The sequence below is a fragment of the Micromesistius poutassou genome, assembly GCF_964030765.1.
Source record: "Micromesistius poutassou genome assembly, chromosome: 11".
In the NCBI taxonomy this organism is placed as follows: domain Eukaryota; kingdom Metazoa; phylum Chordata; class Actinopteri; order Gadiformes; family Gadidae; genus Micromesistius; species Micromesistius poutassou.
This window is the reverse complement of record NC_140281.1, coordinates 16,130,852-16,145,121: the sequence shown is the minus strand read 5'-3', so window position 1 is coordinate 16,145,121 and position 14,270 is coordinate 16,130,852. Positions and strand designations below refer to the sequence as shown.

The 14,270-nt window shown below is 43.6% G+C and overlaps 2 protein-coding genes across 2 annotated transcripts in view; one reads left to right on the top strand and one right to left on the bottom strand.

The window, feature by feature from the left end:
* Window positions 1-1,521: 1,521 nt before the first annotated feature.
* The window catches only part of rbis (ribosomal biogenesis factor), a 19,233-nt gene continuing 6,484 nt past the window's right edge, over window positions 1,522-14,270 (top strand). The window contains exon 1 of the mRNA XM_084475131.1: window positions 1,522-1,668. The gene's annotated coding sequence lies outside the window, so the exon portion shown is untranslated. The remainder of the gene's footprint in view (window positions 1,669-14,270) is intronic.
* Window positions 8,767-14,270, bottom strand: part of LOC311355243 (carbonic anhydrase 1-like) — a 7,867-nt gene continuing 2,363 nt past the window's right edge. Inside the window, exons 3-7 of the mRNA XM_084474980.1 lie at window positions 13,715-13,833; window positions 12,798-12,890; window positions 12,204-12,266; window positions 11,935-12,090; window positions 8,767-10,464 (exon numbers count right to left, since the gene is read on the bottom strand). Coding sequence (XP_084331106.1) covers window positions 10,345-10,464; window positions 11,935-12,090; window positions 12,204-12,266; window positions 12,798-12,890; window positions 13,715-13,833 — 551 coding nt within the window. The 3' untranslated portion in view covers window positions 8,767-10,344. The remainder of the gene's footprint in view (window positions 10,465-11,934; window positions 12,091-12,203; window positions 12,267-12,797; window positions 12,891-13,714; window positions 13,834-14,270) is intronic.

Sequence of the window (14,270 nt, the reverse complement as noted above, 5' to 3'; positions counted from 1 at the left end):
TTACTTTGTGAGATAGGATTATTTATAATTCTGTAGTGAGATAGAGCTTTATTTAGAATTCTTTAACAAGATTTATTTTGAGTTCTCAATCAGATTAACATTTATTTTTCTGTATTAAGTATTCAACAGTTGAAATAGACGTATAGGAAGAATTGTACATACCATCAATGTTGTGTCAACGTCATCATGTAGGCTGATTGCATTTTAGATGAGGCTGTCTCACATTGCTCAATGGGTCGGTGACAATTGCTTTACGTCTTTTTTTTTGGGTGATTTAAAAAAAAAAAATTAGTAGAGAGTTCTTGAGAATATAAATTATATTTATTGATTGGAATAACCAAAAAAACAACCATAAAATATCTGCACAGACATCTGTTGATAAAGAACAAAACATAGGTGTCTGTACATAATTTATAATGTACACTGTATATATATATATCTATATATATATAGATATATATATATATATGAGAGATCACTGTGATCACATCAGTATTTATTTGCAATAAAAACATATTATTCAAATGCTCCAGTATCATGTCTGAAAGAGAACATTAAAATCTCCTTACATTGTATTAACAACTTATTATAGGTCACTCTCAACTGCATGCTTTTAATTTGACGCACGCAAATATTCAATGTGCTATCAAACAAAGATAGCATGTTAATTAAAGTCTCTTAATGATACCTGTGCTAATACAAGCCACGGCCAGACCCAAAGGAAACTTTTAATGTGTAATTGCAGTCAAACAAGCACACACTTTATTTCAGATAGTATTGATAGTCCATATTCCAGGAGCAGATAAGCAACGATAAGGCTATGATTATCATACAGAAGCAGATATGTAGTACACTCACACTTCCTACTCGATTTCCTTCTCTCTTTCCTGAATTTCCCCTAGGGATAAATAAAGTTTATATCGATCTATCTATCTATCTCTCTACGTGCTCATTTGCTGTTTTCTCACTCAGTTATATATTTCAATATCAATATTGATCAATATTTGAAACATAACACGGTTTGCTACCAGGGGCCATTTCCAGGTCTTTTGGTCTTTGAACAAGGCCACTTCAGGTGGTGTTTCCCAATCTAATCCAACAGCGCAATCAATGTCATCCAGACTGGAAAGATGCAACATTAACCTGTAACCGTAGCATACATGCCACATTTGCATACATGCAAAGTAAGCCCACCATCGCCAATAGTCTACATGCAACATTAGCATACATGCTGCATAATCCTACGTACAAAGTAAGCCCACCATCAAAATTAGCATACATGCTGCATAAACCTACATGCTGCATAATCCTACATGCAAAGTGAGCCTACATTCAGGAATCTCAGGAAACATGCAGCCTAAATGTGTTGCAACCTCGGCACACATGCAAGGCTCCCAGCATGCAACATGACACAGCCAGAAGTGCTGAAACATCAGTGAGTTCCTGTACAGCTCACACACAGCTGTTGTTTCACGTGAGAGTTCTTTAAAGAGCACTCCTTCCCGGTCTAGGCAGCGTACCATTGTGGAGCGGAGATCTCCAAGTCTTCGGTCAGCCTGGTAACCTGAGAGAACTGACCTCGTCCTGTTCCACAGGAAACCCGAAGCCACATAGCGGTAGCCAGCATACCTCCTCTGCAAGAACACAGGGAACCCTTACACACATATGGTAACGTACACACACACACACACACACACACACACACACACACACACACACACACACACACACACACATGCACACATGCACACACACGCACACATGCACATTTAGTTAGTGTAAATGTGTCATGAGTCAATAAGTAACTGTTTTTGTGAAGTCATGCAACTGCCACATAGTCTCAAAGTCATTGCGTGTGGTTTGGGACTTGGGGCCTGGAAAATGACAGTGGGTGGAGGTTAGGAGTGTAGTGACGATTGTGTAGGGGTGGAGGTGGTGGTGTGTGTATGCAGGGTAGGGCTCTGTCGTGTGGTGGAGGTGGGCAGTATGTGTGGTACTGGGTGGTAGCCCCTAGACAGCCCCTAGGTAGGTGAACTAGAAAGGGGGTTCCTCTGGAGTTTGACAGACGAACACATGTGGGCCTCTAAACGCAGCCCGCCCTTGTGCTATCAGGACCCACACCCCCCCATACACACACACACCCTCTTCCAGAGACCCTTATCAGCCAGCAGCTCAGACTTTAGCTCCAAGCTGAACTCTGAATGCATGTAAAGGTCAAAGATTTAATGGAAAGCTCGCTAGACTGCTAAATGCTAGAGGCACTAATAAGGGATGGTCCAATTTTCAGTTTTATCAGTATTATCAGTCGCATTGTATTTGTATTGTTATATGGTCCTGTTGTTTCCGAGTTAAACTATTACAAGGCTCGATTTATGATGGTGGACATAGATACTGTAGTGCTGTATTACAAGATTACATTTCCAGTGAATTAGGGTAGGGTGTTAGAATATCTGCTCCTTATCTGAATTCAAATGGACTTTGGATAAAAGCCTCAGCTAAAATGATAGTAAATATATTAGATATATTGATACTGTCCAAACACCAGCCCTAGATATATACTGTAGCAATGCCCATTGGCACACTCTTCCTAGGTGGATTTTCTGGACTTTTTTTCAGGACACAGGGGGAAGATGTTTAAAACCGGTTTATCGTAAAGTTAGAAGGACAATGATACTCTGTGATCCATGCTGCCATGTAGGAGATCCTCCCACGTGTTTGCAGTGATGGATGGTTTAAAGGTCCCATGACATGCCACCAGGTGTGGTGTGATTAGCCGTTACAAGCCGTTTTGGAAATCTGCCCCTTATGACATCACAGGTGGGCGTGTCCACCTAGATGTGTGACAGATAGATGAGCAACATTTGCTACAGTCCACTGGGTAGGCTGGTAGACTGATCTATCCAGCACACATCTAGGTGGACACGCCCAATTGTGATGTCATAAGGGGATTTCCAAAACGGCTTGTAATGGCCAATCACACCACACCTGGTGGCATGTCATGGGATCTTTAACCTGTGCACATTGATTGCTCAATGCACAACAAATGTGCAACAAGTGTGTAGCCTCACCTGGCCCCAGAGTCCAATCAGTCTGACGCCAGGTGAGGCTGCTTAAACCAGCCATCGTCCACAGACACTATATACACAGAGGGCATTCACCCACGAGAAGAATGAAGCTATTCTGGTGCCTGTGCCTACAGTGCATGGATGATAGTAACATAACAATTAAATCTTCTCAATGCTGTAACTCTATAGCATAAGCTTGATACAGTTGTAGCTTAGTGCACCACTATTATGTTACTCTCTATCCCATTAAGTTTAGAGATCTTAGCTTTTACCTTAGATGTAGCTTATTGCTTTGGCTGCAGGCTGCTTTATATTTGTTATTTGTTATTGTGTGTGTGTGTGTGTGTGTGTGTGTGTGTGTGTGTGTGTGTGTGTGTGTAAAATACATATTTCAAAATAAGAACACTGCTGTTAAATATTAACAAATGTTAAATCTCGTATTTCATGTAGTCTGAAAGATATCTGATACCTGCATATTCTGCCTGAAGAAACTGTTAATATGTAATATATAACTGTATTAGTAATTATTGATATAGAATCCAAGGTGATATTATAGCCAAAATAGATCAATCATGCATAAATAAACATCATGAAGAGAATCAAAACATTAATCATTCATCATTCATTCTTCACATTATACTGGAGATTTGTTCTAATATATGCTGATTCACATCACACCAATGCAATTTCTGTGATGGTTTCTGTGATGGTAAGTTACATTGCGGTGAATAATGGGGCTCCTTGAATTTGGAAAAACACTTTAAACCTTAAGTGGAGAAATACTCAGACATGGGTGAGCTTCGGGTGCGTTGGACGACCGCAGTCAGTACTGAACCCTAATCATTTAGAATGGGAGGCCGGGTAAACGCTGTGGACGGGACGTGGGCTCTCTAAACATTATGATTCCCCAAGTCATTTCCTGTCCTGGGCCCACGCAGGCTCTTGGTGTAAACTCTGGTCTTGTTATTTACTCAGATTGTCGCTGCGAGTGGTCTGCATCGTATCATGTTACTGACACCATGACATTATCCATGACGTTACTCCTTCGTAGAACCCTTTTTCTGTTTGTTTTTGGTAAAGGTTAAATCCCTGGCCATTGCCTAAGTTATTATCATGCTTAGCCCATTATTATGTATGTTTTCATACGTAATTTGTATATAATCTCTATATGGCTGATGTTTGGACTGGTTATCTTCATATATCTATACTTTACCCTATCTGCAACAATATGATTTGAAAGAAAAAAAATGGGAATCTTTAGTGTGGATTGATAATACCAGTACTGCTTTAACAATAATATATTCAAGAGGTTCCCGTCTTTGACTCTTTGTAGCTGGTTCCTGGTCAGCAGCGGTGGGTCCAGACTCATATAGAAATGGTTGCCTCGGACAAAGGGGGGGGGGAGCATGTGCCATCCCAGCCCCCCCATAGACTCACACCTGCTTGTCAGGGGAAGAGTCTGTTCCTGCACTTTATGGGTGTAAAGGCTCAGTTATGGTTCCACATCAACGCAATGACCACGCAGACGCTTCGATGCAGTCGTGAACCTGTTTTGGTTCTGCGTCGGGTTTTATTGAGTGGACCAATCACAGCCCTTGCCGCTGCGTCGCCTCGACGCAAGGTTGCAATTTTCGGGAGGCACACGTCCGGCCCTTGCGGTGGACGCAAGGAGGGTCAGCAAGGACGTAATGGGTCTGTAAACTCCCTTGTGTTGCGTCGACGTGGAAGTGGAACCATGACTAAGCCTCATGGGAAGGCACCAGTCTGCATAAAACACCAGGCGTATCGCCAGAACGTCCACTCACACAGTCTGGCATATTCAACAGCTCCAGTTGGTCTGACCCATGTAAACCAACCCCGGTTAAAATTACACCACGCTCCAACAAACAGAAGACAGAAACAATAAATACAGGCTTTTATAGAAGCCCTGTGATCCGTGAGTGTTGGTCAACCGAATGTTTTGAAGCACTGATCCGTCGGAATGATATCATTTGATGAGACAGCTTGCTTACCGTTGTGATAAAATGTTAATATTTACAGTAAAGAGTCAAAGTTTAATCCTTCTTTTTAGATTCTCACGTGAAAATAGTGGCCACATTATTTTTTTTCTTTGTACACTCGCCATCAAAGAAAACCATGGTCTTGTAGAATAGATATTGGCATTTTCATGAAAGAAGGCAAGAAAGAAAGAAAGAAAGAAAGGAAGAAGAAATGAATTGTATTAATGTTATTATGAATAGCATCAATAATAACATTTGTATAATTATGAATAGACACCAATAGCCATCACATCAAACTGTCCACTGTGGAGTTGAGATAGTTTAACCAACATACATCCATAATACAACACAAACGATAATATCAACAGCACATGCGTGCACCATAGAACAAACCCGTTCAGGCTGCTGTCCTGCCCTGCACTTTTTTCAATCAATGATCAATAAAATCCCACAGATCGGGGACACTATTACTACTACGAACAAAATCAATATTCCGATGTTTTACCGTAAAACCGGAGATTACCTAAGGGTAATCTAGGTAATCTAGGTAAACATTACCTAATGGTGACACATTGTCAACACAAGGTCAAAGTTCAGTTACTGCGTCCTAAAGTTGTGGAACAAAAGCCTGTGGAACGATGGCTCTCCACTGTTCACATCAGAAACGTTTCTATTTGCACATTCACTCCAGCGCATGCATAAGAAAGACTGTCCTTTAATCTCTCTTACTGCTTCCCCACCCTTTACAGGTTTATCACTTTATGGTTTCACTGTGGTTGTCATTGTTTTATTATTACTTGTCTCCTGAGAATTGATACCTTATTGTAAATCATTCGGAAGTGTTCAGTAAACCACTTCCATGTGAAAGGTGCAATACAAATGTTGTTTATTCTTATTATTTGTCATTTACACATAATTCATACACATAAACGCTATGTTGTGAAACAGCAGGATAGTGCCATAGTGTTGCGTGTTTGGGTTTGTTCCCCAAACTTAGCCCGTACCTGAAGGCATCCTAACCCCTACTTGACTTTAGACGTTCCTTGGGATAAAAGCATCTGCTAAATGACTAAATAGTAAATGGCATGTATAGCTGGTGGCTTTGGTTGGGGCGCTATGGTGATGTGTTATGTGATGCGTCAGAGCGCGCATGCATGCATCGCTGCTGCATGCGGCTCTGAGCTGCAACGTGACCGCTGCATGTCTGACCGACTGTCGGTGTGGATTTCCCTCTCTCACCCTCCCATCTCTCCATCTCTCAACCATCTCTGTTTCTTTCTCTCTCCAATCTCTCTCCCTCTCTCTCTATGGTTGTATGCGCTCCCTCTCTTTCTCTCTCCCTCTCTCTCTGTCCTCTGTATCTCCCCCTCTCTCTCTCTCTCCCTCTCTCTCTCCTCTCTCTCTCTCTCTCTCTCTCTCTCTCTCTCTCTCTCTCTCTCTCTCTCTATGGCTGTAGACATCCGCTCCTGTCTGTCTCTCTATGTCTCGCCCAACTTCCCTCCCCCTCTCGTTCTCTCCCACTGTCTCTGTCTCTGTCTCCTCTGTGTTTATCTGATGACATTGTTGTGGGTTAAACGGTCACAACTCTACCAATCAGCCCTACAGTGGCAGTAGATGCCGTTCTGTTCTGCATTGGCATGGACACAAGACAACAGACCTCATGACAGCCCGCAACATGCTTCTCTTTCATGCAGAGATTACAGATAAAGAGATTAAATACAACTTGAACTTGTTTAGGACATGCTCCTCTCTCTAAAGGACATTTAGCATTCCTCAACATAGGGATCCAGTGGTTAGTGTAGTGTTGGAGTCCCAGCGAAAAGGTGGGTGTTTGATCCCCAATGTCCTTAGCCTTCCTGTAGGCATCCATGAGCAGGATGAGCCCTAACCCCTACCTACGCTTAATGACCTTGTGGAGTGTGTGTGTGTGTGTCTGTGTGTGTGTGTGTGTGTGTGTGGATGATGGCTGGTTTAAGCAGCCTCACCAGGCCAGAGTCAGACTGATTGGACTCCAGGGCTGCGTGAGGCTGCACACTTGTTGCACATTGAGCACTCATTGTGCACGGGTTAAACCAGCCATCACCCCACACACTCTGCATGGGGACATGATGTACCAGGTCCTGTATCCATGGACTGTATCCTACAAACTTCGACAACAACCCAGATTTCTAACACCAGCACCTTGCAACCTTGTCTAGAGGATCCCAGTAGAAGTCCCCTAGGTGGAGTCGGCATGGACCTTTAGAGGTGACCCACCTGTATCTAAAACACTGTATGTTGCTTTGGATAAAAGTGTGTGCTAAATTACAATTTTGATAGAAAATACAGGACATACAGGATCGAAACAATATACAAGAAAACAAAATACAGTTCATGATCCATCAGTTCCTCGTGGGAAGTCTTGCTCTAGCCCCCTCACATAAGTCCCAGAACCCCCCCCCCCCCCCATCCCCCCTCCCCCACCCCCTCAGGAGCCCAAACTACAACTAGACCTCTAAATCATATAGTCCCAGTGCTCCTGAAGCAAGGCCAACCAATAGGAGCCGGGGGCAGCTGTGTGTGTGAGATAGCCCCCCAGGGTCCTCTCCACCCCGCTACAGCTGTCACAACACCAGGATGGAGCGCAGAACCGGCCGTATAGCTAGTGAGCATGTTCCATAAGGGCCCAATGGAACAGGACGGCCATATTGAATTGCCTTGGTGAAGGTAACTGGGGGAGGGGGGAGGGGAGGGGGGGGGGTCCATGTAGACACACACCACACATGCAAACACAAGCACACAAATGCACGCCCACACACACACGCACACGCACACACACACACACACACACACGCTCACGCACGCATGCACACACGCACGTACGTACACACACACACACACACACACACACACACACACACACACACACACTTTTCTCCCTGTCTCTGTTTCTAGAGGACACACATGTTAAGTTGGAACAGTGATTCCAGTAACTATAGCTGCTCCTCCTCTAGACATCTGAGCCAGAGAGAGAGTCTGGAGAGTTCTGCTGTCCTCTGCCAGGGTTTATTCCTGGAGCGACCTAGCAGACAGACAAACCTGCTCTGTTGAGCACCCTCTGTTGTCCAGCCAAACTATATGGGTGTTGTTCTGGACCAGAGAGAAACACAGCCATTCAGAGACATTCCTCTTTTGGATCTGAGGCGAAAAGACTCACTTTAAAGAATGGGGCTTGAAGTCAGGAATACAACATGAGGCTGTTGGCAATAATAATAAAAATAGTTTATGGCTACAGGTTACACATTTCATTTTAGTTTTTGAACATTTTGTACAATCTGTACGATCTGTACTATCTGTACAGTGCGGTTACAGAGAGAGGCAACAGTAAAATGGTGGCCGGTTGTCTACAGAACTCTTTTTGAGCTCCTTGGTAACCATGACGCACTGGAACTTCCCTATTGACACCAGTGTTTTCACACTATCGATTGATGGATTTGGTTTGACGCCTATTGCCTAATGCTGTATTTTGTACCTCGGTTAGGCACCTGACTACGTTAGAGTTGGACAGGATGTTTTGTCTGATTTAAAATGCTGAATTACTGCTAACTCTAAAACCATCTCACATGTTTTCTTACAGATGATTGAACCCCAATTGATTTGATGATGAAAATTACATTATGAATAACATTTGTAACATAAAGAAAAGTAGACGTCACAAAAAACAGTTGTCACAAAATATATTTATTCAGCTAACAAAATGTCCACTTCAAAAATGGCAGAATGGCAATGACTGATTCCATGGTCCAAACGACAATTGGTATAAGGCGGATTTCTTTTTGTTGCTTTTTGCACCAAACACAATCATCATATTTATGCTTATGATTATTCATTACTCCTTGTAGATTACCTTTTTTTAATTATCAATTAAGTCTTAAGATATTGTGGTCCAACTTTAAAAGTAACTTCATGATGTCTGCTTAGTTATACTTCACCACAGAGCACCAGGATGACACTAGCATCGGCTCGGAGAAACATGACAGTTGGCGTTGTGCAGTGACCAATATGGCCGCCCCTTTAACAGGAGATGTTTGTGCGTTTTTTAAAACATTTTAGCACATGACACAGTTTCTTTAAAATGACGAAACAAGACAAATAAATGACATGGTATATAAAATAATTCTTTGTCATACGACCCCTTTTCTTTTTCTCTTGCCATCAGTTCTCGCAACAAATTAGACAAAAAATTAAATTAAAGACGTCACATTCGAAATTTCATTCAGCAAGCAAGAAAATGTAGAAATCACTTGAATTTTTTTTCTATTCGCACAATACTTCACATGTATTACTAGGTAGATACATTGTACTTCTAAGTATGCACTACTGAATGTATTTATATGGAGCTCATTTAGAAAACAGATTTCCTCACAACATGGGACAGATGGATTGGATGTGAAACCAGCTATTGATTTAACAGAGCTTTGCTACTAGCACTAGCATGTTAATGCTAACGTGGTTCAAATGCTGCGCTCAAACAGTAGCCACAAAGCAGGTCAGTGCCCACAGGCATGGCCTGTACATCCTGTGCATGTTAGCGCGCATGTGTGTGTGTGTGTGTGCCAGAGGGGGATTTTCAGATGCAGTTGGCCGTGCTCGCTATGCCTACCACTGCGTGCTTTAAGCCGGCGTGATCCTGCATGGCCACGGGCAGAGGGAGATTACAGACCGACTGGCAGAATGAGAGCGGGCTTGGCCGTCTGCACGTCTGTTTGCAACCCACTGTCATGAATTGATGACACAATTCCAGCCCCCCTCCCCCCTAACATAGCGTTCTGCCTCTAACTGGCTGCTTGGTTAGAATCTCAAAATTGCCATGGCTACAGCTTGAAGCTAACATCAGCTAACGTAAGCTAACAGCCATAGCGCTTTCACCGTGGGCTTTGTCTCACGCCAGCTTGACGGAGAATGGCCATGTGCCGTGGTGTGGTGAAGCCGGTGCAGCACTTCCACTGTTCCAAGGAGATGAATTACGGGTTGGGCATGATCTCTGGTTGGTTGTGAAATCTAAATGTCATTCTAAGCGACGGGGGAGGCTATGTGTTCGATTAACACGCGGCGTGGGGGGCGTGGGGGGCGTGGGAGTAAGGGGGGTGGGGGGGGTAGCAGTGGCAAACAAAGGTGCTTTTATCTTTTTCTATTCAGCTTGTTCCTTTCTGGTCATGGAGGGACTGCTTTGTGGCACTCTGCAGAAGTAAGAGGAGGGGGAGCAAGGGAAGGCGGTGAGGACGGAGGAGGTGGGGGTCTTATTGGAAGGAGGCCTTCACGGCACGGCCCTTGAGGGGCTGGGGGGGGCGGTAGTTGTCCACCATGCAGCAGGCGGCCTCTCCCACGCTGCTGAACTGAAGAGCTCTGAAACTGGCCATCTGTGGAACGAGAAGGGAAGAGGAGCAGGAGGAGAAGAAGATGATGGTTAGATGCTGTCACCTCGTTGGCTAGCGTCTAATCAGCCAATGCCAACAGGAGCAGGGAAGTGTAGTGACCAGGGCGTTTGAATGCCAGTCGAAGGGTTCCCGGTTTCGAACCCCAATATCCAATATATACCTTTGGGCATGCTTCAGCAATCTATCCCCAACCAACTCATTGGTGATATGTATCTCATGAGCACTTTAAGTGTCTTTGGATAAAGACGTCTGCTAAAATGACTTAATGAAGTAAAGTAAGGTTGAGTTGTTGAGTGATTGCTTGTTGGAATAGAATCATGGGCCCTGTTTGGTTGATGGGTTGGGGGAAGGAGGTGTGGCTGTGGGTCTACAATTGCTGAAATGGTTAGAAAATTGAACTGGAAGGAAGTGAAACTGAAACTGTAGCTAGCGGTGTAGCTAAATTACATGTCAGTAGGTTGTAGGTTTCTTCCTTAAGTGCTTCAGAAACCACTTCCTGTCAATACACCAAGACAACAACCCTATTCGACAATCCCTAATATCTGAAGAATATCAATATATTGACAGCTAATTGATACTTGTAATCCTTGATCATCAAGAAAGAGGTACACAGAAATATGAATCATTTCTAATATTAAAATGGACATTTGAATGAAATGATGATGATCTCGACCTATTGGGAACTGGAATGACTTGTTTTTTGCAATGTGCAAAGTTGTGTCCACACTGCACCTGTTTACTATCAAGACAAACAATCCCTGTCTACTGGTCACATGACCTCCAGATCCCAACAGTCACCCAAGAGGAAGTGGAGGTCAATTGAACTGAGGGTGATATGGTAAATATTTAGATGTTTTAGCTTAGTAGAAAACCATAACAGCTGTGATTCCGCACTCATTGTGTGAGGCAAGTGCCTCATTCTTGTGCAGTCTGGTGACATTCCCCTGCTAAATAACTCACGGTACAACATACAAACAAACAGCTTACTCTACAGTAAACTTAGGAAAGTCTCACGGAGACGTTCACATCTGTTCATGAATAAATGTTAAAAAAGCACACTCACACAAAAAACCCTCACTTATGAGCGCCATCAAACCCCAGTCCTCATCATAGCCGGTCTAGATCAGCGGTCTAGATCAGCTCCCCTGATACGCTCGGTCATAGACACACACGCATGAGTGCTGTTTCTGTCCTAACCCTTCCACAATGGGAGTCTTCTTCTCTGGGCTTGGATCGGGTTTCCCCAGGTGAAAACCTGGATCCGCACCGGACAATCCTCTCCTTGATTCAGGTTGTAATGGCAAGAAGAATAAGAGGTGGGAATCGACATTATCAGTATACCGTGCTTGAGGCCCGCCTGTGTGTGTGAGAGCTGCCCTCTCTCTCTTATCCCATCTACCGTGAATAGCCTCTTCTCTGGACCGGCCAGAAGGGGGCGTTAGGTGCGTTTACCTGGGCGGGGCTGACGGAGATGGTCTCCTTGCAGACGATCCAGGTCACGCTCTCCAGCAGAGGGGGTGTGGTCAGGGAGCCGTCGTATGTCCAGTAGTCAAGGCAACCGGGCAGAAGGGTTGTAGGGTCGAACCCAGGGAAGGTGGTCTGGTTGCCCTGAGAGGGAAACGGGAGGAGAAAAGTGAGCCGGTGTGTTGTGGTTGGAGGAAAGAATACGTAAATGAGAGAGGAAAGGAGCTAGGTGGCGATGAAGAGCGAGCGAGTCTTACTTTGGTCTTGATGGCGTCGAAGGTGTCCAGGACCTTCTGGAGCTGGGCGTTCTCAGCCCCGATCTGCAAAAACAAACATTTTACGATAAGATAAAGCAATACTCTCAAGTAGCTGGAACAGGAAATGCAGATGTCTGATAATAGTCTGAGATGTCGTAGGTTGGGTTTTTCATATCACTGCAATAAAAAGTGCTGTTTTTAATTAAACAATAGTATTTTAAGATAAGCGGATGGAAGTAGGGGGCAGGATAACGGGCATGCCGATAGCTCCACTCCCAGGCAAAATGTCTGGGCTGAATCCCCCACTCCATGACCACAATCTACATGTTAGCATCTTTGCTAGCATCCTACATGTTAGCATCCCTGACCCCTACCTAACCCGACCCCTACCATTAGGAAATATATTTAAATTCAAAGTCTGCTGATGACTTAGAAGAATGAGTAGTTAATAATCATATAATTATGGTATCCAGACATTATCTTTACCATATACATGAACATGGATTAGCACAACACAACTACAACTAGCACCAACAAGAGCACATTAATGCTAACACCGTTGTAACACATTCATATTTGCATTTGGGTACTGACCTTCAGGAATACTCCAACCACAGCGAGGCCATCAGATTTGCTGGCGGCATCTCCAAAGCTGGGGTACTTGGTGTTCCAGTGCACCAGGTGGAGCTGGGAAACGGAGGGACAAAAAGCACCGGTAACTTGATTATTCACAAAGCAGTGGCCCTGGAAAGGATTCTTTGGGCTTCAGGGGACCTTTGTGCTGTGCTGGAGCCCATCAGGAGGCTTCACGCCTGGGGAGGTACATTCACTAGGAGACTGAAGGGGTGGGGAGGGCTGGGCGACTTTTCACTCAGGCTCAGGATTGTATTAGAGTGAATTAATCAAGCAACATGCAAATGGGTAAAAATGGAGACCTTTTATACTCTGCTTGATTGATTTACTTCTATTATGAAGGTTTTCTAAGTTAAAAATGTTTTCAATTCAAAGCTGATTATTTAAACTGATTATTTATTTAATTGCAGCCAAACAAACAAACATATAACAAACTAGGTAACTCATTCAAACTAATAAAGACAAAAAGTACATGAAGTAGTAGTATGCTAGAACGCTTTGAAGACACAAAACCTCAATGCAGGAGGATAGTGTATATATTTGATTATTGATGGTTTAGTGGTTTTCTGTATCAGGTCATTTATTGATTTATCAAGTCTAGTTTGTGTTTTGGTGGGTCCAGTATGTGGTGGTTTATGGGGGCCGATGTGGTAGTTTACTGGGTCCAGTATTTGGTGTTTTATGGGAGCCTAGCAGTTTTCTGGATCCAGTATGTTGTGGTTTATGGGGGCCGATGTGGGGGTTGACTGGGACCAGTATGTTGTGGTTTATGGGGGCCGATGTGGTGGTTCGCTGGAACCAGTATGTGTTGGTTTATGGGGGCAGATGTAGCAGTTTACTGGGTCCAGTATCCAGGTCCAGGTCCAGTGGGTCCTTACCTCTGCGGGGTACTTGGTCCCGTTGATGGTGTGCTCGGAGCCACGATCGTCTGAGCCTCCCCAGTGGAAGTGGAACTGCTTGAGGCGGTAGACCCCTGAGATGGGCCCGTTCTTCAGCGCTGTGGACCACAGGAGATACAGTCGATAAGAATACATGACATATTGTTCTATTAAACTACAGTACATTTGAGGATGTTAAGTATAGGCTTTTGAGGGGAATGCACATATATCATGTGTCATATATACCAATATACATAGTCATAACAATGGCCATATGCCTCAAAGCTTTTATAAGAGACAGGAAATATGTTATCTGAAGGATTGAAGTTTGAATTTGATTAAATTACAATGTTTATTCTATTTTCAGTTTAAGTCTACGTTAAAGCTTAAGTTTTATTTAAGGTATTCATGTTTGATTTTCCTATATCATATTTTCACATACTTTCAGAGAATCGTTCAAATTCATACTTTCAGAGAATCAAAAACATTGTAAAAGTACCCAGATCCAGATAAACCACAGTAGTGAGTGCTGAGGACGTGAAATACCCTTCAGATT